Raw genomic sequence first — 25838 nt, 5'->3', positions numbered from 1 at the left:
CCAACACTATTGGCGAGATCATGTGACAAGGTTGGTAAACAAATAAAAAAAAACCCTGTTTCAAAATAGGATTTTTATATTCCCTCTCTCCCCCCCCCCCCCCCAATTGGGTAAACAAAATATTCAGAGAGGGTAAACAAATATTCCATATTGATATTTTTTTTCACGGTTGCCAAGCATACCCTCAAGTAGAAAGTCGTATTTGAGATCAAGGGTAATTGGCAATATTTTGGTCCCACATGGGTTGCTATGTAATCAAGACTGTTTATAGTGTATGACATAATTAGTCTGCGTCCCATCCCATAAGAAAACCCTATTGAGTTAAAGGACTAAAAAATGAAACCAAAATGCACATGCATGAGATAAAGACTTAAGGCCCTATTTGTTTTGGATTATGAGAATCGATTGAGTCCAAAATTAATTATTGAAATCAAAACGTAAATATGAGCTCAATAATCAATTTTGGACTCACAGTCGGTTCTCAAAATCCAAAATTCACAACGCCTTGGTAAGGTCATTTTTGAGATCAAGCGGAGAAAACGACATTTACCTTAACGCCTAGCTTTTTAGCGTATTCCTTATGCGCTCCAATGTCTTTCACGTAGCATTTGAAGTGCTGTCGTAGGATTATTACAGTTCTCAAAAAGCTCTTAAAGCCTTTTAAATACTACACGACAAACATGTGGAGTACATGTTTATCAGAACCTTCGAGCGCTGAAGTCATTTCCCTTAAAATGGCAACAAAGAAAGCTACTGATATTGGCACTACTAGTGTTTAATAATTGCACAAATTCAGCTTGTCTTTTTTTTTTTAATTGGTATCTGAAATCATTTTGGGAACTACAATAACCTTTTTTTTAATTCGGTAAGCCGGGATCAAACCCCCGACCTTAAGGTGGGGAAGACAATGCCTTTATACCTTTGAGCTAGAGGCTCAACCCCAACTGTATAAACCTTTGACAGCTGTTTAAATAATAAAAGACGAGATGATTAAATGCAATTATCAAAACAAGATTAGTGCCAATATCAGTAGCCAAAAGAAATCATGCGTGTAAAAATACAGTCAACTTGATCGACTGGGCCTTGTGGGCCCCACGACTGATAGGAAAAGTTTTGTACTCAAGACGAAAGCACCAACGTCAAGACAATCCTAGCGGGAGTTTTGAAAGTCCATCCCATTCCCAAACGACAAATTTTTGCGGGAAAAAGGATAAACGGCTATTTGGAAGCCACGCTTCGCCGCATCACTGGTGACACGTGGAGAAAACTCAGCCTTGGGGAGTGCTCGTGCCAAACAGTCTGATGTGGATGTCAGGATATGTGGCCGGACTTCCTTGGGACGCGTGAGTGAGAAAAAAGAGAGAAATACTCGTGTCGAGTTCTTATTGGTTACTGTACTGATTTTTATGCCGTAGTCGTTCCACCTCCGTTCCGAGTTCACGCCTTTTGGCGGGTTTTATTAAAGTTAGATGACCTTTTCGCCCCCACTGTAGGATAATGCGCCCCTTCTAACGTGTATGGTGGGCAGTATTAAAAAGTCTAAGCCAATCAATTGTGGCCACGCCGGCTCTTGAGCCTTTAAGAGCCGGCTACAAGTGCCACGTGAATGGGACGGTAAGTTATTAAAAAAGGAGGGTGTCTGCTTTCTAGCAAAACGGGAATCTCGTTTGGAAAAACAGACGAGAGCCTCACTCGTGACACTTGCGCAAGAAGACAAGGAAGGGTCACGAAAAAGCTAAAAATCAATTTGAAATTGACCCAACCATCCATCACTTCACCGTCTTCTTTATTTTCTAAACGGGATCCGTTTTAGAAGTATTTTCTATAACCTCTGTTTGGATTGTAAGAATTTTGGAAAAGTTTGATAAGAAGAATTTTTTTTCTTAAGATAATTATTGCGTCAAAAATATTTTTCCTACAATCCAAACAGGGCCTTAAAAAGCTAATAATACTTTGAGGAATGATAGATGCAAGGGCCCTCTTTATGCAAGGGCTAAAGAAGGGCTCTTGAATACATCCACGTCATTAAGTGCAACCGAATTCACTTTCTCAACCGACTTTAAAAATGATGTGGATCTATTCAATGGCCCTTCTTTGGCCCTTGCATAAAGAGGGCCCTTGCATCTATCATTCCTCATAATACTTTAGGCCACATTTGGATACCCACAAGATTTAGATTTAGATTTCTCATATTTGCAGTTGAGATTTTGAATTGGACAGATCCTTTGATTTCCAAATCGGCTACAACAATGAAAAGATATATGATTTTCAAATCTGTTATGCAAGACATTATTTGGAAATCAATATTTGCTGCAATTAACTTCACCCTCGCTGCTCCTCAACCTTGCTGCTGCAGCAGCCAGACTCTCCCCCCTCCTCTCTCTCAATCTGTCTCGTACAATATTAGCATGAGGATGATTGATGTATTTTGTATCCAAAACTCAAATCCAAATACAAAAGCATGAGAGACCCAAACGCGGCCTTGCGGAAATGTTCGTTGAATTGGAGTCATACAAATATGACTGGATACAGTCATATGGGTCCGGATACGAAGAATAGAGTGTGCTGATATCATTTCCCTTAATTAGTTCCGGGCATTGGCCTCGATGTTTAACATGCATCTAATCATATTGTGCCCACCACTGATATTTTAGATGTGTGTGTCATGTGTACAAGATCATCTTGTGGGACCCCTCATAGATTGGCCTGTTCATTTGTAAGCCATCGATCAAATACTTAGGTCAGTCATCTAGGAAGATATTGATTTTGGGTAATATATTGCAACATAGTGAGGCCCACTAGTGAGAGGTCCAATTGTAGTTGTTCACCCGTATTTCATGCACAGTTTTCGATTGAGGAACACTATCTTTAATTAGATGACAAAAATATATATCTATAATTAAGAAAAGAGAACGGCCATGTAGAAGGTCACATTTACTCTCAATGATAAGACAATTCATGCTGAGTTTTTCAGTGGGGCACAGGGGGGTATGTCTGTGAAATCTAGACCGTAGATCTTATAGAGCAGATGAGATGGGCCACGTGACCTTGATTCCATTCCAAACAGAAATCCCACGAAACACTTGGGAATGTTTGGGAGCCATGAAATTTTTTTCCATGTATTATTAGTTTACAAGCGGCAGGAGAGGGGCAGGGACGGTAAAAGAGGGAAAGAATTGAGAGGGCATGAATGGAGAGAAGGTGAGCAGTGGCTGAAAAAACTCTATTTTCCATTTCTCTCAATTCTCCCTCTCCCTCTACCACTCTCACTGTTCCACTCTTTCAGCTTTGTAAACTAATATTCCATGAAAAAAATTTCATGGTAGCAAAACATGGCATTATATTTTAATACATTGCAATGGTTCACTATAAAGTGGTCAACCCCGTTGTTTAAAAGAACGTTGGAGCAAGAAAAAAGTATATGTGAACACTTATTTAATCAGTGTTCCAAACCGGTGTTTAAAACCTCGTTGACACAACAAGGAACACACCCGAGTCAATAAGGATTTTTCTTGGCCGCGTTCCGCGTTGCATCACATTCGCATTCAGTGTTTTGTCCTACAGAGTCAATAAAAACTCATTGATTGTCCCGAGTTATGACAGCGTCAACCGCATTCTTGCCCGCTTCCGCACCGAGTTGACAAGGATTTTTCTTGCCTGCGTTCCGCGTCACATCCGCATTTTAAAACACTGTTCCAAACCATTAAATTGTTGTCCACGCCATCAAAAAATCTTTGTAAAATGGAGGGTTAGTTTGCCCAATGTGGATCTTTACTCTATACTCCGTGTGCGGCGGATTAGATGAATCATTAAGACTGTCCATTGGTGGAAATAATCTATGTAGTGGTTGAGAAGAAGATAAGAAGATGCTTCAAGGCGCGTAAACGCTCTCCTTAAGACGATATTCGCCCCCACCAGTAGTATGCAAAGGGGACCATGAACTCGCCTCGAAGATACAATGAAACCCAGTTCCAAACCGATTGCTTGGCAACTTTCTGCACTAAACGAAATCAAGCCTGAATCACCTTTGAATTTTTCAAGTAATTGAGACTCAAGTGTTCTATTTCTGCAGAAAACAGAATACTTGAAGAGAACTTCTAAAACAGTGGCTTTCCCTGATGGAAAACACCCTTTCTGGACATTATTTCAGCGTGTTTGAATTCTGACCATTAGATCGTGTCTAATCGCGACTCTACGGCTCAGATCAATCCTGGAGTGACTGTTTGGCTTGTGTAAAAATCCTTCCAACTCCGAACTGCTAGATTGCCCATCCATGGTACAGATCGCACCCTTTGAGCCTTTGACCATTGAGTAGATAGGACACCATCCAACTGTCATCTTCTACTAGCCGTTACACTACGATATAACGCTTCGGATCACACCCGCTCACGCACTATCCATTGGAGCCCCTAGGCCTGCTGGGCCAACCGTTGGGCCCGAACTCAGGCCCAACCCGACCGAACCATTCGGTCTACCCACTTGACCAATTCAAGTCGATTTTAATCCAACGGTCCGGATCAAATTGGGAAAAATAAAAGGCTCCAAAGTGCGCTCCATAGCCTATTGTCCATTGCCCACTCCGCGCGCGTGTGTGCGAAAAATAAGACCCATTGTACACCATAATAAAGTAGAGAAAAGAGTAAAGCTTTATAAGTCAAACTTTTTCTTTCTTATGAGTCGGTACGGAACTATCTTTTTCATACTACTTTTACACTCTTCTCTTTCTCTTGCAAAAAGCAACTCTTTCTAAAGAAAAGTTTTTCCCTTTTCCAAAACACCTAGAAAATATTTTTCAAACACTATCTTTTGACCAAAAATCAGATTTTGAAGATCAAAAACTAACATTGTACAACATTTTTTTTTATCTATATCCTTTCTTAGCAAGTCTCATTTCATGAATGATTTAGAGACTCCGTGTATAAACTAAAATGAGTTCTTAATTACAAGTAGGAATATATTTTATTTATCTTAGAAGACAGTTACCAAAAGGGAAACCCGTTCTGTAAAAACAAGGATGGCATACCTATCATGACACGTGCACAAGAAAACAAGGAAGAGAGCTGGAATCCCTACCCCCAAAAAAAAAAGAATTGAAAATGACCAGATTGTTTGTCATTTTCACTTTAGTTTTTATTTTAAGAACGGAGTTCTGTTTTAGAAGTGTTTCATTTTGTCTTCTCTGCAAAGGAGACATCAAATAAAATGGTAATCTAAGAGCCTCTTTGGAGGACCCAAAACAAGGCCTTATTTGCAAATAGCATCAGCTTAAAGAGTATTACTTACAAATGAGCATCAGTACCACTTTGGATGCAAATCAACCCATCATTTGAAGATGGAAAATAAGGCAATAGAATCATTGTTTGCAAATGGGCTTTTTCTCCTTTTAGAAGAAATAATGTCAAACGCAAATAGTCATTAATGACTTTATGAAAAAGGTCGGCATCTCCTACACTTCCGATTCCTCCTTTAGAATCACATCTCTTTTCTCCCAGGACCTCAGATCCTTGCATACGTTGAAATCATTTACTTTTGGGTAATGTCACAGCTCTAGCTCGTCTTGTTACTCATTTTTATGTTTTTTTATTCTCTATTTTCCTGCATTTCTTATTCTTATTCAAGTGTTCACATTTTTTTTTTTTTCAGCATGTTTTTTTGCAGGTTTATTATGGGTTCTTTGGGGGAGTATTTATCAGTTGTTTGGATATATGTTAGGTGCTAATCATCGTGCCAATAGCTCCAGGAGCTCATGGAACGCATTAGGCTAAACCCTTTAAATTTATCCCGTGCGGGTCCCACCTAGTCTCATACCTAGGCAGCCCCCACCCCGTAGACTGTAACAATGTACAAACTACGTTGTATACATTTAGTCAATTATATACAAATAATATTATTTAAGAGGTATCCAGAGTGACATGCATACCTTTTAGTGCTAACATACCTGTACTCTACAATATAAGCCAAGCCTCTCTCTTACTTTCTCGGGTGGAAAGCGACCAACCCTTTTGCCCCATATACTCTCTCTCTCTCTCTCAAGTAAAATGTACAAGTGGGAGCCATCGCCTTCCCATGGATGAGCTGTATATGAGGCAAAATGCACCTTTATTGGACATTCTAGCCTCCTAATTTATAGCCACAAATGGATGGTGGGGAAAAAAAAAAAAAACACAGGCATCTGTATGTGGAACAACCAATTGCTCCAAAAGCTTAAGCTATTGGAGTTGGTCTTATTTAATCATTTATACTTCAACACTCCCCCTCACATGTGGCCCCTTTTTTGAGTTGGCTATATATGTGACACAGGTGGCCCCTCTTTTGTGATCATTATACACATGGATTTTTAATATCAAGAAGTTGTTAGGTTTTGAAACCAGGGCATGCCATGAGAAAATAGCTTTATACTTTGTGAAACCATCAATTACTCCAAAAGCTTATGCTGTTAGAGTTAGTGTTATTTGAGAAATTATATGATGAAGAGACGTATAAACACACAACGGAAGTACCACGCTTGATATTTGATCCTCAAAAAGTGAGCTGCTGTTGGATCAAATATGATGGAATGATGGGTATGTATTTATACGGCCCTTCATCATATAATTTTTCAGTGTTATTTAAGCATTTATACTTTAACACTGTATTCATCAAGAAACTCTCTACAAAATTAGAGGCTTAGAATCCTCCCATGGAGTAGAGTTTGCTATGTAGCAAGGCATAGGAAATATATATTGTTTGACTATGAAGCAAATGCCCCTCACTGGTACTTTTATTTGCTCTTGTTTTTCATTCATCATATATGAACCCAAAAGAAAGTTACTTTTATGCTCATTCCTAAAATGCACTTATAGGGCCTCACTTTTTTCTCGTTTACTCGACCAGCTATGTTGATCCAAATGGCAACTGTAAGTCCCACAACTAATGTTCAGAACACCTTGATCCAATTAGCCTAGGCCTTTGATCCATCAAGCTCTGTCCAGACTTATGCCAAGATAAGCTAATACTAAAATCCCTTTCAACAAAGTTTCTCAATCAGAGTCGAACATTTAAAAAATCAAAGAAAAAAGTTGCGAAAAATTAGTGAACAACGAAAAAATTCAGTATTTTCCCAAGGAAATCAAATTAACAATTATTCATGGGTAACTAAAGTAATTAATTGAAATAGCACAAAGTCACATCAATTAACAAAAAACAATTCCAATACCAAAAATTATTTAATAGATAACGTGGAGGGTTAGGCCCCAACAAATGAATGGTTTGGATCATCTAATATTCTGGGCCCTATTTCATTTTAAAAGATATGTGCACCTGCCTATCGTACCATATAAAAGCTCTATATGCAGTATATAGATAACTAAATATACGGCATTCAATTCCTCTAAGTGACTTTAACTTGTCTTTGTTAAACAACAAAAAGTTAAAGAGATTTGCTAAGGTCTATCACAAAAGGCTTTTCGCGGCTGGTCCGTCGTACATTAGAATAGCCATCTCGTGAATGGAGACAAAAGCTGCTGTCTTCATTCACTAGGTGGCTGGTCTGAGGTGCGAGAGACCAGCCGCAAAATGCGGACGCTAGCAATTTCCAAAGTTAAAAGTGTTTGTATTATAATCAAACCTTGTTTTATGTGGTGTTAACTCAATCTCCTCCTATCATGTTTCTATAAAAGATTTGCTTGGGAGTATATAGATAACTAAATATACGGTATTCAAGTCCTCTAAGTGACTTTACTTTATCTATATTAAACAACAAAAAGTTAAAAATTGTTTGTATTATAATCGAACCCTGTTTTATGGGGTGTCAACTCAATCTTCTATTATGTTTCTAGAAAGAATTTGCTAGGGACCATCGACACAAGACATTTTGCACACCGACTATTGCATGAGAGAGCAGCCATCTAAGATGAAATAAATGAATACGACAAAATCTAAGCCTATGCGGCTGCTCTCTCATGCAACAGCCGGTCCACGAAATGCCTTCTACCGATTGTACTTTTTGAAGTCAAGAAAATAAGAAGTACAAAAAAAAAAAATACGGTTTCCTAATTAGGAGATTTTATAACTAAAATCTCATTAGTTTTCTCTTCAATATTTTATGTATGGTTCAGAACTCACAGTCGGTTGAAATAAATATTAAAGAAACGGGGTCTTAAAATAATGATTTTTTCACCCTCATAGGATGATACACCCCCCTTGTACGTGAATTTTTGCAGACTTTAACCCTTCTTGACGTCAAATACGTTAACAGTGGGTGTATCCATCCTCGATTGGGGGTGAAAAAATCATAACCCCTTACAATTTATGAATGTTTTATTCCCAAAAGCAACTTAGTCATGTGAGTAGAAAAGTCCGGCTTAGGCCGAGTCGATTTGATTTGAGCCGATCAAGACATATGTGAGGCTTCTAATTCTACTACTTACTATTTTTGGGCTTTTTACAAAAAATGGGAGTATATAAGGAAAAGCGGTGCAGTCGTTTGGTGAGATTTTTTCCCCTCACAGTCTCGTCAAGTTTTCGTTCAACGCAGTTGCAGAAACAAAAATCTCAGAAGCATATCTCCCTAAAAAATCTCACAGAGTTCTCCTCTTCTTAGGTAAAGCTTCTACAATCCTTCAATAATCCGACGGATTCCAGCTCCCAAACGAGAAATTTCTCTAATCCATGTCTTAAATCAGCAAATCCTTTTCTGCTGTCAGTTTTTTTTTTTTTTTTTTCTGTAAATCTCTCTAGATTCAGTGTAAGAAAGCTAGGGTTTGAGAATGCCATGTGTAAAGCATTTGTAGAGATTCTAGTATTTGTGAATCTCATCGCCTTTTTGTTGATGCTTTCGCTTTTCCCTTTGTTGACTCTCTTTTTTTTTCCTTTTATTCTGCTGGATTCTTGATCTGTACTGAAAGCTTGATTTCTTTTGCTTTTTTGCTTGTTTAATCTGAAGTAAGAAGCGTTGCTGATTCGAATGCATGGCAGAGATTCGCAATTTTGCTGAGGTAATGCATTGCTTGCAGGATCTTTCCTTCTTTTGCATATGCTTTTCTTTAGTTTCTGTTGTTTCTATGGAGCTTGGAAAGTTTGTAGGATTTGTTAATAGTCTACTTAATTTCTGCAATTTAAAACGTGTTGCTTTTCTAGTTTCTTTTTAAGGCATAAAACGTGGGAAACTAGTAGTTCTTTCTGTTTATGGAAAGATTTATGGTGTCATGGACAGTGGAAAGATTTAAGCTGCGCTATTTAATTGTAGGTGTTAGGCCTGAAATCGGTAACAGATACGGCAGTGACGTAAGAGCTGGCTGGAGTACTCGAGGAGCCGAAGTGAACTAGCTGAGTCCTGCACAAGAGCACACGAGGTCAGAAGACCAACTCGGAGTCGTTACTCCGGACAGGCCCTTCGACACTCAAGTCCGTACGAGCAGGAGTGCAGAGCGAGTTTTTATGTGTTAGTTGAGGTTATTCCCCTTTTGCTTTGAGCCTTGAGAGGCCTTTTATAGAGGAAGACCTGGGGTGGTTGGTTTACCTACCCCAGGACAGGTGGTTGGTTTACCTACCCCAGGACAGGTGTCGGCCCTTTTGTGGGAGTAGGTTTACCTACTCTTAGGTAATTACCGGATTGCCCCTGGGCCGATGCTGGGTTTGTGGTGGGCCCTTCTGGGACCACGTGTCGACAGGTAATTAGTTGTTTTTCATACCCCATCAGTTGCCCCCCAGTTCTCCAAGTCATTGTAGTGATTTGGGAAAGTGCAATGAGTTATATTCCTGAACGGTAGAACGAGCCGATGTTCAGGACAGCTCGATGGAAAACCTGTCAGGCCAAGCCGTCTGCCCGGCCTGGGACGGCCAGAAGCGGAGCGGAAAATCTGTCCGGCTAGGCCATCTGTCCGGCCCGAAAAATCTGTTCGGCTAAGCCGTCTGTCCGCCCTAGGGAATTTGTCCGAAAAATCTGTTCGGCTAAGCCGTCTGTCCGGCCTGGGAAATCTGTCCGGCTAAGCCATCTGTCCGGCCCGGAAAATCTGTTCGGCTAAGCCGCTGTCCGGCCTAAGGAATCTGTCTGGCTAAGCCGTCTGTCCGACCTAGGAAATTTGTTCGGCTAAGCCGTTTGTCCGGCCTGGGGAATCTGTCCGAAAAATCTGTTCGGCTAAGCCGTCTGTCCGGCCTTGGAAATCTGTCCGGAAATTCTGTCCGGCTAAGCCGTCTGTTCGGCCCGGAAAATCTGTTCGGCTAAGCTGTCTGTCCGGAAAATCTGTCCGGCTAAGCCATCTGTCCGGCCTGGAGAATCTGTTCGGAAAATCTGTCCGGCTAAGCCGTCTATCCGGCCTGGGAAATCTGTCCGGCCAAGTCCTGTCCGGCTCGGGCCGGACTGATTTTTGTCGTTTTGCGGACGCGTCATATCCTGTCCGGCTTGGGCCGGACTGATTTTTGTCGTCTTGCGGACGTGCCATATTTTGTCCGGCCAAACCTTCTGGACGGCCTGGGATGGGCAGAAACTTGGAGCGAAATCTGTCCGGCCAAGCCTTCTGGGTGGATGACGCTATATCCTGGTCGGCTTGAGATGACCAGAATTTTGTCTTTTATCGAATCAACCTATATCCTGGTCGGCTTGAGATGACCAGATTTTTGTCCTGTAGCGCATTGCGCTATATCCTGGTCGGCTTGAGATGACCAGAATTTTGTCCTGTAGTGCATCGCGTTATATCCTAGTCGGCTTGAGATGATCAGAATATAGCGCAATCTGCTAAAAGACAAAATTGAATTTTGTCTTGTAGCGAATCACTCCGAGTCCTGGTCGGCTTCAGATGACCAGAGTTTTGTCCTGTAGCGCATTGCGCTATATCCTGGTCGGCTTGAGGAACGGATGAACTGGAAATTTAGGTCAGCCATTTCAGGTCGTCCATCTCAGGTTGGCTGAAAAACAGATGAGCTACAATTTACCCTTCTTCAGGTTAAGTTTTTCTCACGCGTTATATCCAGTTTGGCTGGAGATGTTCTAAGTGGCTTAGGACGACCAGGATTTTGAAGTGAAATATCATGTCCGGCCATGTATGCTCTGAGCGGCTTCGGATGACTAAGTTTTATTGAACTTGGGTAAGCAAGGGTTTGGTTTTCTGCCCGGCCTCGTTCCTGACTAAGAGTGCGCTTCCGATCTTTGTGGAGATGAGCCGGGGTTAACCAAGCAGCGAATACGCAAATTTTGGCGAACTGGGTTTCTGGGCAGGTTTGGTTTTTCTGCCCGGTCCTATTCCTGACCAGGAGTGCGCTCCCGGTCTTTGTGGAGACGAGCCGAGGCGAACCAAGCAACGAGTGCCCAAGTTTTACTGAACTGGGTTTCCGAAACATTTTGGTTTTTCTGCGCGGGCCCATTCCCGACCAGGAGTGCACTCCCGGTCTTTGTGGAGACGAGCCTGGGCGAACCAAGCAGCGAGTACCCAAGTTTTAGTGAACTGGGTTTCTGAGACGGTTTGGTTTTTTTGCTCGGGTCCGTTCCCGACCAGGAGTGCGCTCCCGATCTTTGTGGAGACGAGCCGGGGCGAACCAAGCAGCGAGTACCCAAGTTTTACTAAACTGGGCTTCTGAGATGGTTTGGTTTTTCTGCGCGGGCCTGTTCCCGACCAGGAGTGCGCTCCTGGTGTTTGTGGAGACGAGCCTGGGCAAATTAAGCAGCGAGTACTCGAGTTTTAGTGAAGTGGGTTTCTGAGATGGTTTGGTTTTTCTGCGCGGGCCCGTTCCTGACCAGGAGTGCGCTCTCGGTCTTTGTGGAGACGAGCCGGGGCGAACCAAGCAGTGAGTACCCAAGCTTTAGTGAACTGGGTTTCTGAGATGGTTTGGTTTTTCTGCGCGGGCCCGTTCCCGACCAGGAGTGCGCTCCCGGTCTTTGTGGAGACGAGCCGGGGCGAATCAAGCTGCGAGTACCCAAGTTTTAGTAAACTGGGTTTCTGAGACGGTTTTGTTTTTCTGCGCGGGCCCACTCCCGACCAGGAGTGCGCTCCCGGTCTTTGTGGAGACGAGCCGGGGTGAACCAAGCAGCGAGTACCCAAGTTTTAGTGAACTGAATTTCTGAGATGGTTTGATTTTTTTGTGCGGGCCCGTTCCCGACCAGGAGTGCGCTTCCGGTCTTTGTGGAGACGAGCCGGGGCGAACCAAGCAGCGGCATGATCTGAGGAACTCGGAACTTTGCAAAGAAGCAGTAGCCTTTTTTCATTATCCACACAAGCGTAATTACAATGACATCCGCTTTTGTGCCGGGCGACAGGCTATTGATAGTATTTTCTGAGGTCTTCGGCGGGTTCAGTCACTTGGGCTTCGTCTCTCAGATCAAGTAGCTCAATCGGCAACGATTCTGATGCATATTTGCCTTTGAGTGCCATGGCATAGCACTCCCTGGACTGTGGTTGATCTCCTCTGACTTCTCCCACGCCCTTTGGCGTTATAAACTTCATTTTCTGGTGATACGCTGAGGCAACTGCATGGATGAGGTTCTGGCCTCGACGTCCCAAGATAGCGCTATAGATCGAAGTGGCCCTCACTACCAGGAAGTTGACCATTGTGAAAGCTTGACAGGGCGGTTCCCCGACGAGGACTGGGAGTTCAATCTGCCCTTCCACTTTAACAATTTCTCCTGAAAAATCAAACAAATCAGAGTTCGCCGGCTTCAAGCGGTCATTTCCTATCATCATCTGCTTGAATGCATGGTAGTAGAGAATGTCGGCCGAACTCCCGTTGTCGCGAGGATCTTCTTCACTTCCCAGTTCGCGACTAGCATAGTTATGACCAGGGCGTCGTCGTGTGGCAGTATCAAGTTGTCGAGATCAACATCTGAAAAGGAGATCTGATTCTCCGTCTTCATCTTTTTGCTGCATGTGTGCACAGCGTTGACTTGGCGTGCGTATGCTTTTCGAGTAGCAGATGATGTGCCCCCAGCGGCCGGTCCGCCCATAATCGTGCTGATGACCCCCTTTGGCTGGGACCGGCGTGCCTCTTGTCGTGGACTGGATGGCAGGGGAGATTGATCCTGGGCAGGGGGCGGCTGTGACCGTCGAGGGCTCCGGCCCTGGGGACTCTTTTCTCTGCGCTCTCTTCTGTGGTCGTCACTTATGACATACTTTTTCAAGTATCCTCGGCCAATCAGCAGCTCGATTTCTTCCTTAGGCTGCCAGCATTCGTCTGTGTCGTGACTGTGGTCCCTGTGGAACCGACAGTACTTCGACTTGTCTCTCTTACTTCCCTTGAAGATCATTCTGGTCGGCCACCTTGCAAACTCTTCTCCTCTGATTGCGGCCAGTATGCGTCTCCGGGAGGTGTTGAGGGGGGTAAAGTTCTCTTCCCTCCTCTGGGGGGACCTCTCTTCTGGCGGCCTTATCATCCCTACGCTGCTTGGTAGGGTTCTTGTCTTCAGATGTTCTCTTCCGATTTGAGTCCAGGGCCGATAGTCTCTTTCACTGCTATGTATTCCTCTGCTCCGGCCATTAGATCCACCAGTGAGTGTAGGTTTTGGCAAGCCACTGACCGGCGGAAATCGTTAGATCTAGAGCCCGCGAGGAGCGCGTTCATGGCGGCTGAGGGGTCCAAATGCGGCACTTGGAGTGCCTCCCTGTTGAAACGGCTGACGAACACCTTTAGAGGCTCGTTGTCTTCCTGCCGCAAGGCCATCAAGGACGCTGTTGTTTTCCTTGGCCTACGGCTGCTCATGAAATGGCGGACCAGATCGTCTCCAAAGTCTTCAAAGTTGCTGATGGAGTCCGATTTGATCCTTGAGTACCAGTCACGGGCCGCACCAGTCAGTGTGGTCGGGAATGCTCTGCAGAGGAAGCCATCGGACGCGCCGTGGAGGAGCATCATTGTTCTGAACGTTTCCAAATGGTCTACAGGGTCAGTGGTTCTGTCATATTGCGGAACCGTCGGCATTTTGAACCCTCTGGGTGCTGGCGCGTTCATAACATTATCGGTGAACGGAGGTTTACTTGAGTACGTCTTTACAGCTGGCCGACCTTGATCCTTTGCCAGCTCTTCTATACGGTGGTCTATCTCTTCTATCCTCCGTAGCATCGGATCAGCTCTTCTGTCTGCTCGGTCCAACGGTTTGTTTTTCTCCATCGATGGGCTCGCGGCGGAGCCGGACTGACTTTCCGGACTCATACGACGAGGACGGGATTTTTCTTGCGGCGCGTGATCTTCCTGGGCTCGGTGCTTTCGTGCATGGCGGGACCGTGACCTTCGGCGATTGTGAGGTTCTGTATGGGCATGCCTGGTTCTGGAGTGATGGACTCGCTTTGTGGAGTGGTGGGTCCGGTTTTCACTAGGGCGCGCTGGCTCTCCCCTGTGGGCACTCGACCTTTCCTGCACAGGTCGTGGGGCCTCTGGGGAATGCTGGGGAGGCGCTTGGATCAGATGTTGGTATTGACCGACAAGAGCCGCCATCTGTTCAAAGAGAGCTTGAACTTGATCCGGAGTGGGCGTGGGATTGAGTTGTTCCAAACGAGCTGGGCTCTGCTCTGCTTTAGCAGAAGTAGCCACCACTTGTGAGGCGATTCGCTCGCTCCGGGTCCTGCGAGGTAGCACGACTCTTGTAGTTCGTGCAGTTGCTACCCGGGCACTCCTCCGTCCTGCCATTTTATAAGGGGATTTGAACAGCTTTTAGTTCAGCGTCCCACGGATGGCGCCTATCTGTTAGGCCTGAAATCGGTAACAGATACGGCAGTGATGTAAGAGCTGAGCTGGAGGACCCGAGGAGCCGAAGTGAAGTAGCTGAGTCCTGCACAAGAGCACACGAGGTCAGAAGACCAACCCGGAGTCGTTACTCCTTACAGACCCTTAGACACTCAAGTCAGTACGAGCAGGAGTGCAGAGTGAGTTTTTATGTGTTAGTTGAGAGGTTATTCCCCTTTTGCTTTGAGCCTTGAGAGGCCTTTCATAGAGGGAGACCTGGGGTGGTTGGATTACCTACCCCATGACAGGTGTCGGCCCTTTTGTGGGAGTAGGTTTACCTACTCTTAGGTAATTACCGGATTGCCCATGGACCGATGCTGGGTTTGTGGTGGGCCCTTCTGGGGCCACGTGTCGACAGGTAATTAGTTGTTGTTTTTCATACCCCATCAGTAGGTTAACGTGTATCTGTATTCCCATCAGTAGGTTAACGTGTATCTGTATTTTTGACACTGTCAATTTTGCCGGCATTTTTTTTTTTTTCAATTTTGTGAATGCTTATGCAGTTATGCTAAACATGGATGCCAATATCTTCTGGCCATAATTTGTAGTATGCTATTATGTATGCCCTTTTCCTTTTGAATTATATATATCTTTTAATGAGGTTTATTTTGTAGGTCCCATGCTTTGCCATATTCTATAATCTTGGATTTGGTTTTCATCTCTGAAATTATTACCAGGAATGGATCCTTTATTCCATTTTGTTACTTTGTTGTCCTTCCAGTATATGTGCAAAATCACAAATTGTGGATTTTGGGTTGGGTGTATCGTGGTTATTGGGAATGTGTTCAAGAATTGGGCAACAGAAGATTCTTGAAGCTGTAGAATGGAGAAATCTTTTTTTATCGATGTTTTAGCATGGCATGTGTATATAAACCCTGATATGTAACCTTGAAAATAACCTACAGTTATTATTTAGTTCTGTAAAATGCAAGTTAATGTATGCATGCAGTTTCATGTGTCATTACATTACTGCATCACAGTGTAAAATGTGTCGCCAAGTGCAATACTGAAAAATGGATTGCCAGCCGAATTAATTAACGATACGCGTTCAATTTTGGAAAAGATGCCAATTTTACACAGATTACAACTCAGAACATGCTTACCTAGCCAAAAAAGAAGGAAAAATCTAATGTAGGTTATATGACAGGCACTATTGTGCATTTTGTGTCATAGAATTTCCGATCAAACCATCACGCACAGGAAAAATAGAAGAGACATTATTGTACATTAAGTCTATCATAATCTAGATTGCATGACAGAAACACAGTCTGCATGAGTCTGCTCAAGGTTCCAGCCATTATCACGAAGAGGAAGGGGGATAAGGGATTGCCTTGTCTTAGCCCTCTAGAGGACTTGAAAAATCCTTTAGGTGATCCATTAATGAGCAAAAGAGAACTATGCCTACGCCTACGAGACACAATTCATCATTCACGACCTCTATCTAGAGCCAAACCCATTATGCCTAGCATAAAATCTAGACGGCCTCATTCTACCAAGTCATACGCTTTTTCCATGTCGAATTTGCACACTACTCCCCCATCCCCATTTTTGTGTAAAAGTCCATCGCCTCGTTTGCAATCAGAGAGCAGTCTAGTATTTATCTTTCATGAATGAACACACACTAGCTAGGCGATATACTCTTGGGCAGCATCCTTTTTAGGCGCTCTGCAAGAACTTTGGCTAGAATCTTGTATGGGCATCCAACCAAGCTTATTGGTCAATAGTCAGCTGTATTTGCAGCCCCTTTTACTTTGGGAATCAAAGCTATGAAAGTTACACCTGTTCCCATATGTTCCTCCATTCCTCATAGAACTCAGTAAAAAAATCTCAGAATATCTCCTCTAACATACCCCCAACACTGCCATCAAAAAAAAAAAAAAAAACCGGCAACACTGCTGGAAAAATGCGTCAATCCTTTATGAAGAGAATAGGCGTCAGTAATCGACGTCAGGAAATTACCTTCTTGTTATTAGATAATTTCCCATTCACTTGCAGAACTTCGATACGATTGCCATGCCTCCTCGCGCTAGCAATACCGTGAAAATAGGTCGTATTTCTATCACCCTCTTTTAACCACCTTGCCCTCGACTTCTGCCTCCAAGTTTTTTTTCCTGAAGTAGGACTCAATTATACTCTTCTTTAAGCCTTCCCACTTCTTCCATTTCTTCCACACTGGCCGACCTTCTCTCCTCCTTTCATGCTAATAGATGATTGGGTCATGACGGTGTTAAGTACCTTTCCTCTTGGAGTTACTTCTCACTCCCATCTCTCTTCCCCTCACTTTTGAACTTCTCAGTGTTGGTCCTTCATAATTAATTCCTGGCTGTAACTTGGCCATCTCTCATAACATCTTCTATGTTGCATCCATATTTGAGAAGTCTCGATTGTTCTCTCAATTGGAACTCGCTTGCTTCTGCCTGTCAAAACAGACTTCCTTGATGTTGAGTTTGTGTTTCTACTAATATTTTTGAGATTTAACTCTATTCATATGGTTCATAACTTCTTTCTAGACGATTTTTTTGTTTGTTTGTATGCCAGCTTTGTAACTTTGGCCACTTTTGCTGAAGTATGACTATGTTACTGGGGAGCATCTTCTTAACATTTTAGTGGCAAAGAAGATATTTAAATACTAAATGAAACCCTTGCAAGTGAAATTGTACTCTTTCTTCTCTTTTATTTGTTCGTAAATTTTCAAATAGTAAGTTAATCCTTATATGCTGTTATGCTACCATTATAAAGATTAGATATCCTTTGCAGCACTTAGTGGTGCCTGGCTCATGAAATATGCACAGAAGATATGATTGGATTGATTTGTAAAATTTATATCTATAGATTAAAGTCATTAAACTGCCAAATTTAACACTATGTTAGGTAGTTTGATTAACATTCAAATTTTAAAAGTGTTTTTGAGTAATATATGTATATTAGAAAATTTACATATCTATAAACCTCTAAATCACTTAGTCAATTTGAGCCGGGTAGATGCCTTTCACCTTCTTCATGGAATTTTTCTAAAGGATTCATTTAGCCGACCCCAACTAGTTTGGGACAAAGGCTTTGTTGAGTTGAGTTGAGTATAAACCTCTCAATCAATTGAGTCACATGTTTATATCATACAAGGGTCTCAGTGTCTTAAGAAAGTCATGATTTGAGTGAAGCCCCCTCCTACCTTTTAGTGGGGAAAATAAAATAAAAAATAATAAGTTTTGCCTTACTTAGGTGTACTGACCATCAACATTTGGAAAGACCAAAAATTAGACACCAAAAAATGCTTTAGTCTCTCTCTCTCATGTGCATTGCCACATGCCATTCTAATAGTAGTAATAGTTAGAGGCAGGAAACTACTTGCGAGTAACATATCTCTGATTCCAGTCACAAATATCTCAGATATTTTCGAAAATTTCACTATTTTTTATCAAATGACAAAATTCTGAAAATTTCCCAAGATTCTAAAAAAATCAGTGAGATATGATCATATTTTATTATTATAGCTTTTAAAGTATAAAATATTAAATACTGCCCTTCTCCAACAGCTTAAGCTTTTGGAGAAGTCGGTAAGTTTTTAACAATAGCAAAAAATATCATGATAATAGTTGTTATCCTAATTTTCTTCTTAAATTTTATATTTTTGTATATTTGTAAACATTTACTTTTTCAGTTTTTCTTATATAAACCTGAAAATAACAAATTTTTTTTTAAATATCCCGAGATCAACCCTTCTCAAGAAATTTCCGAGACAAATATTTGTGACCAAGTCTGATGCACTTGCAATATAAGTCTTGGTGAGTGTAGAGGTGGCATCAACATTAATTGCTTATACCAGTATAGAAACACTAGAGATGGGTGCGTGCGTGTGTCTGTGTGTCATAATTTTAAAACTTCTCCGTATCATCGTGGACTCCCCCAGAGTTGACTCCCTTTTCCCTTGGCTGTGTTTTTCCCTACAGAGTCAATAAAAACTCCTTTGACTCTCTCGAGTTATGACCGTGTCAACCGAGTACTCAGCCGTGTCCTTGGTCGCGTCTGTGCCGAGTCGACAAGGATTTTTCTTGGCCGCATTTTGACCTGCATCCTTATTTTTAAACACTGGTGTGTGTGTTGCTGTGTTTCTTTACAAATAGCACGGAGAACTGGAATTGGTAAGATTTTAATCACTCTATTGAGATCCTCCTGTATTTGTGAAAATAATAAATCGAAGGTATCATCATTTGACTTGAGTCTTGATACTTGACTAGCTTGGTTTGTCGTAGTTCTTAATTGAGTATTTAATAAATGATTTATAAATGGACTTGATCCAAGGGATTATATCATTGCAAGTTTCCCGTCTTTCTTGGTTTTGTCCACTGTTTGAGATCAAGTCTGATACCCGACTAGCCTGGTTTGTCATAGTTCTTAATTGAGAATTTAATAAATGATTTATAAATGGACCTGATCCAAGGAATTATATCATTGCAAGTTTTCCGTCTTTCTTGGTTTGTCCACTGTTTAAGACCAAGTCTGATCTTTATGGTGGGCTCTGCTGATTCTTGATTGACGCAGTTGGTGCTGTTCACTATATGTCCTCTTCATCACTAGCTATTTTCATCTGATTTTGTTCTGTAATATTTTGTATGAAATGTACATTTTTTTTCAAATGGTTGAGTTCTTCCTTGACATCTGACAATATTTCCACAGGTTCCTCAAGGCAAGCCAGAAATACAATCCTCATCGCAAGTTTTGCATGAATCCCCAAGTGACCAACAAAACAACCCTGCAACCGAGGTTCCTGTTGCAGACTCAGGTTCAATATCCATTTCAAGCAATGAATCCAGGAAGGTCTCTCGTGAGGATATTGAACTTGTAAGATAAGCTATTAACTATTTATTTTCAGTAACCTATAAGCTGCATTCGATTTTGGAAAGGGAGCTTAACTGTACCCATCCTTTTCTAGTCAAAGTCTTGATCTCTCTAATTTAATGACTGTTGTAGGTCCAAAATCTGATAGAACGGTGTCTACAGTTGTATATGAATAAAGGAGAGGTGGTAAAAACCCTCTTGAGTCGAGCAATGATAGAGCCTGGATTTACGAGTCTTGGTAGGTCAAGGAAACTCTTTCGTGGCATGGAAAGCTATATTTTTAACCTTACCCAACCTGTTCAAATCTGTTAGTAAAAGGTCACACCTGAAAATCTTAATTCTTGCTTAAGCACGCCTTCTCGTGTTCTCATTCTCACAAACTCATATGGATAAGCACACATGGACACCCACATGCACATACGCATGTGCGAGTTGAAATCCACATACCAGAACTTGTTTTCTTCATTTGTTGACTCTTAAATTCTGACATTTTAGTCTGATGCTCTTCTTTTTTCGTTAATTCAGTATGGCAGAAACTGGAAGAAGAGAATGCTGATTTTTTCAGGGCTTACTACACAAGGTTAAAGCTGAAAAAACAGATCATCTTGTTCAATCACTTGCTTGAGCATCAATACCATCTGATGAAGTACCCAGTAGCGCCAAAAGTTCCATTGGCTCCCATACAGAACGGCATTCATCCTATGCCTGGTAACTTCTCCCACACCACTCAAAATTCATGAGGTTTCATTTATGAAAGCAAAAAGCACCTCTGATATTTCAAGAGATGAGCAAAACACTTCCAAGTTTCAAAAATTGCCATTATACCCCTGCAATCGTGAAAATTACCAAAGCTTCAGTGGTTTAATGGAAGTCAGTAACCTTAAATGTATTATTAATTATTTTTTAAAACTTGACTAAACCTGGAAGTAAGGGAATAAATTGTAACTTAAAGAAAACGAGCTGAAAAGATATTTATTTTGTGAATAGTTGGGTTTTATCTCAACTGGCTTATGTTAATGTACCATTTTTCTTTAATAATTCTAATTAACAAGGGTTCCATGCTCCTTGGCTAGGGATTGCTCTCTCTCTCTCTCTCTCTCTCTCTCTCTCTCTCAAGGTTGTTCACGCTTTAATTGGGTGGGGGCCTTCTTTGATTCTGTTTCCTGTCCAACATCAAATTACAGTTGCATAGGAAACCAAATGTGTAGTGATAGATGTTTTGTATTCTACAGGGAGTGATCCCCAAGATTGTATTGAATACTTTGGCCCAACTAGCAGTGCACGGCGTAGTGCCCTGGGATGTGGGGGTGCAAGGGGGCACCGTGCTTCTGCCCGGGGGTTGGGAAGCTGAGTCTCCCGACTGCTAGGTTACCATGTTATTGGGCGTACTTTCAGAAATCGTTCTGGGTATGTATATTCTCTAGGGCTTCATTTTAGGGTTATTGGGAAACAGATCCAGTTTTGGGTTCTTAGAGTAGTGAGGAGAGAAAAGCTTGTAACCCTAATCTCAGGCATAGTGGAAATCTTCTCTATCTCCTCAACCACGTAAATATTGCTGTATAGTGTATACTATGTTTGATTAGATTTCCACTATCCCTAATCTCAGGGATAGTGGAAATCTTCTCTATCTCCTCAACCATGTAAATATTGCTGTATAGTGTATACTGTGTTTGATTAGATTACTTGTGTTTACAAAAGGAATAAGAAATAGAAAACTTATTTATAACTAACATCGTGATGGAGGCAGGGATATTTTGGTCATTTTTGAAAAACGGTGCTTTTATCATCTAATTCAGAAGCAAAATATCAGAGGCAGTTTGTAGTTTCTCTAGCATTATTATCAAGCTTATTCAATGTCAACCTGTTTGCAGTGCAGTTAATAATCTACCTATGGGGTACCCAGTCCTGCAGCAGCCTCCAATCCCAGCCACAGGCCAGCCCCATCTTGATTCCATGGGTTGTGGACTGTCCAGCTGTCATGTCGTAAATGGGGTACCTGCACCAGGCAATTTCCATCCCATCAGGATTAATTCTGGGAACGAGTAAGAATTTTTGTTTTACATTTTTAATCATCCTTTCTTTGTATGCTTCTATGGTTGAGGGAGCCGAAAGCCATGTAACTATTGGTTACTGACCTAGGACTTGCTTTCTAAGTGGCCATATAACTACAGTAAATGTTCCTTGATTGTTATTTGTTCAAATATAATCCTGTTAGTAACAACAATATAATGAAGCTAAATGAATAATATTTCCTAAACGTTGGAAAATTTAATAGATTTATTTAACTGTGACTTACTATTCTAAATTTCAACTGTTTGAATCTTTGGAAAATATGTTGCTTTTTTTACAATAAAATCTGTTGGCATATTTGTTCTTCTATCATCAATTTTTACAAGTTAAACAGGTTGGTTTTAGTTCCAACAGGCATCAGATTTAAAAATAGGACATAACAATCAAGTACACAATATCATTCCAAAAAAAATAAAAAACACTTTCAAGTACACAATTCAAGGATACATGATGTTATTTCCTAGCTAAGGAGATGCAGTAATTCCTTCTCGAGTACAGTAAACGACAACAGTGGATTTCACCCTTTCAAGTGTCTATTACACCTTCCAGAACTTGTTTCAAGTATTCCAAACTTGCAGTAAGCATACTACTAAGTTACCACAAATAGATTTAGATTATTGAATTTATTCTTTGCCCAGGTTTATATTTCAGTTATTCCACTTTTCCCTGCCTCTCCCATTTAGTGTGATTTGCCCTAACTGTAGTTTCTATGGTCTTTGTTCAAGTACGATGATGAACAACGGTGCAGCAGATGTGGCACCTGCTATCCCTCCATGCAGTGCCATGTCATCCATTTCAGACATGGCCGTGAGTCCTGCATCGGTGGCCTCCAGTGGCCATTTTCCCTTTACTCCATCAGAGATCTCGGGCATGGGCATTGACACATCAGCACTTGACACATTTACATCTGACATGGCAAGTACCGGAGGTTTGCATCTCGGACCAGATGGCGGGACTGGATCCACAAGGGACTCCCTAAGGTCACTTGCTCAGATCCCTTGGAATTTCAGCATCTCAGATCTTACAGCAGATTTGACAAGCATAGGAGGTAAGCTTGCAGTGTATCCATCTTGTGCTCAAGTCTTGTAGTTTTTCAATGCAATCTTGGTCTTGGAATTTGTTGAAATACCATCTAAAATGGCAAAAAATCCTTGATGTTTTTCAAAAAAAAAAAAAAAAACTCACAGAACATGCTTGTCATTTCCGTAATCATTTTTTTTCAAATCTGCTATTAATGGTGGCTTGTATGATTTGATTCTGTAATTTTCATGTAAATAGCTTTGTTTATGGAAATTGATATCTCCACTCCGTTGTGTTGATAATGACGCTCACCGCTTTATTAAATACTTTTTGTTGTTGGCTGGTGAGGTGATAGCTTTTTGGGAATTGTAAATCTAAAATGGAAAGAGGAGTACCACTATCCAAACAAGGGAGTGTGGATATCATTTCCCTTGTTTATATACTTTCAGTTTTTGTAAAATTGATCCAAGCATCCCATAAAATGCTGCGACCTGACGTCACCCTGCTTATTTTGTCACTGAATGATGAAACTCCTCTTTCTAAAGCCAGGATCTTGATTTCTATCTTGAATAAAATATAAACTACACACCGTTCAATTATACTCGAACACCATATAATTTCTCATATTATTTATTAGTATGTACACACACATATATGTATATACTAACTACTTGAAACGGTATTTTTGTTATTTTGTTTATATTAAGTGTATGGGAATTTGATATCCAATTTGGTTAGGAGGACTTGTTGCAAACAGTAATTTGGTTAATTTGTTTGAAAGTAAGGTGTCTTTGACCTAATAAAAACAATCTGCGGTTCTTTCAATTGATAAATGGTTACCCTTGCCTACAAACAAACCATGGTTTTATATGTCTGGACATTTGTGAGGTACCCCGGGTCATATGGCCAGCATCGATGGAGCAGATCATGTTCTCATGGTGTTGGATTTCGTGCACAGATGCTACCCCTTTATTGCATACACTGACTGAATATTTCTTGGTGCAGAATAACGTTGTGATATTTTTTATTTGAAACGGTTAATTGATTTTTCTTTAAAATGTTTTCATACTTATCTTTATGTATATTTTAATTTATTTTTTAGATTTTTTTTATGAGTCGTGCCAAAATGTCCTACTTGGCATGAAGTTGCTGAATTTTTTCTCCCAAGTAATATCCTTCCTATTTGAACGGGCTACAGCAGAAGTTTTATGGACTGCAGAAGCTTGGTTTACGATTTACCTTCAACTTAGTTGCATCAAGTTGTAGTATTTATGAAGTTTTTCAGGGATCAATAGATCGCGTTTGTGAATCATGCTTATGAAGCTCATGCTTTAAATTGATGGAAGTCAAGATCTCCTGCAATTTTATCATTAATTTTCTATGATGTTTTGGGGTTCTTTCAGATCTTGGAAGCCTTGGAGACTATAGTGGCTCACCATTCCTGCCGTCTGAGTCAGACATTTTACTTGATTCGCCAGAGCATGATGATATAGGTAAGCCAAATCATATATTCGTTTATCTTTCCTTTAATTATAGTTAAGCTGAAGTTAAGACATACTTAAATCTAGTGCATCTTCTACGAAGAATTTAGTTATTGCCATACAACGCTTAAATAAGCCATACCAAGTGTTCAAACCATAGTTACTAGAAGCTCCCTGGACAGGTTAGAAGCTTGATTTGGAAACTAAATTGTTCTCTCCTTCCAAATTTAGCAGAAGTGCTTTTCCAGCATGCTTTTTCTCAATTGAGAGTATGCTTCCTATTTCTGGGATTAGCTTTTTTCTTAAAAGAGTGGTTTTCCCCTTTTGGTAATTCCAAAAAAGAGTGCATTTAAAACTTGAACTTGAAGCACTCCTTTTAAGTACACCCCAAAATTTAAAATACTAATTTAAATTTCAAATAAAACATATGTAAGTTGTTTAAAAAAGAGAGCTTAATATTAACTTTAAATCAGTAAAACTTCTATCCTGAAAAATATAAAACTTAATATTAAATCTAGATCAGTAGAACTTCCATCTTGAAAAATTATGAATCCCTAGAACTCATAATTCTAATCAGCTCTAATGTCCTCTTTAACTATTCATAACTCTAATCTTCATTAACCCTTCTACTCTAACCTACGATAACCCTATCTCTCTATACACTTCCGTTTTCTTCCAATGAGGCTTCCTGGATGCTTCCGTTCCCGTCACATGAGTTTCCGAAAAATCATGTAGTTTTATTAACTCGTATAGTTTTCTCATAGCTCATCAGCTTGTTTGACCATACATAACTTATAAACAATCTTACTGAAGTTGTTCACTATGGAGTAAATGTTTCTGAACACAGTTTACCCAGTTTATCGATTCAAAATATCTCTTAAGGTTCAATTGTTTGTTGGTTATTGATATCTGTTCTTTCATTATTTTTTTTTCTGTTACAGTGGAGGAGTACTTTGTCGATTCCATCCCTGGGCCATGCTCTCAATCAGATGAAGAGAAATCATAGAGAACTACGGGTGAGATATTTTCCTCCCTGAAGTCCTTTAGAGTTGTGGTATAGCAGAAAGACCCTTTAGTTATAGATAGTAGTTTAAGGTTAGATCTCAGTTAAAGACATTCAGAGCAATGTACTTGTTTAAATAACATCCATATGTTTACACGTTAGAGGGTAGTTAATAGGATAAAAGTCCTGTTAAGAATGTGTAGAGGTAGTGGATACTTTGAAAAAAAAAAGTAGCAGCATGATCGTTACCTAATAATGTGGCCAAATCGGTTGTATATATTCCCCCTTGTGCTTCTTTTCTTAGGTCTTATATTGATATTAGGCGCATATTTCCATTCTTGATCTACATGACGTGGTTACAAGTCCTACCAAATAATGAGGTGTGATTCAGAGTTAAGCTTCCAACCTGGCAGTGATAAATTCACCCCCCTTCTATGATGGATGCACCCAGTGTTTGTGTTTTTCAAAATGAACGGTACAGCACACACCACAGGATGATCCAAACAGTCCATTTGATGGACCACAACATAAATAGGTTGTGCCCCAAAAATCATTTCCATAGGGTGATCCCAACCGTCCGATCTATAGGGGGTGAATTTATCAACGTCCATGCTAAATGTCATTAATATATATGTACTAGGTAAGACTAGTAAATAACTTGCACAAAAGACAATTATATTGAAGGAATGAAAAACCTATCTCACCATATTAAATCTTCAAAACCATTTGCAACTAATATTTAATGT

At 40.9% G+C, this 25838-nt stretch overlaps 1 protein-coding gene across 1 annotated transcript; it reads left to right on the top strand.

Annotated features, from left to right (window-relative positions):
• Window positions 1-8431: 8431 nt before the first annotated feature.
• LOC143860294 (uncharacterized) lies at window positions 8432-25427 on the top strand. The gene is made up of 9 exons (XM_077370864.1): window positions 8432-8581; window positions 8924-8975; window positions 19357-19521; window positions 19651-19756; window positions 20044-20226; window positions 21395-21560; window positions 22314-22636; window positions 24012-24101; window positions 25031-25427. Exons 2-9 carry the CDS (start codon window positions 8949-8951, stop codon window positions 25093-25095), a joined length of 1125 nt encoding a protein of 374 aa, XP_077226979.1. The 5' UTR covers window positions 8432-8581; window positions 8924-8948; the 3' UTR covers window positions 25096-25427.
• Window positions 25428-25838: the final 411 nt, after the last annotated feature.

This window comes from Tasmannia lanceolata, unplaced genomic scaffold, assembly GCF_043159265.1.
Source record: "Tasmannia lanceolata isolate RefF3 unplaced genomic scaffold, GAP_Taslan_0.1 ptg000037l, whole genome shotgun sequence".
NCBI classification, from domain to species: Eukaryota; Viridiplantae; Streptophyta; class Magnoliopsida; order Canellales; family Winteraceae; genus Tasmannia; species Tasmannia lanceolata.
Note: the sequence above shows the minus strand (reverse complement) of the source record. Positions and strands in the feature narration are given on the sequence as shown.

Coding starts and splice junctions, on each gene's coding strand:
- LOC143860294 (XM_077370864.1), top strand. CDS start 8,949: ATGGCAGAGATTCGCAATTTTGCTGAG. Junction 19,522..19,650: donor CTCGTGAGGATATTGAACTT/GTAAGATAAGCT, acceptor TGACTGTTGTAG/GTCCAAAATCTGATAGAACG. Junction 24,102..25,030: donor GCCAGAGCATGATGATATAG/GTAAGCCAAATC, acceptor TTTCTGTTACAG/TGGAGGAGTACTTTGTCGAT.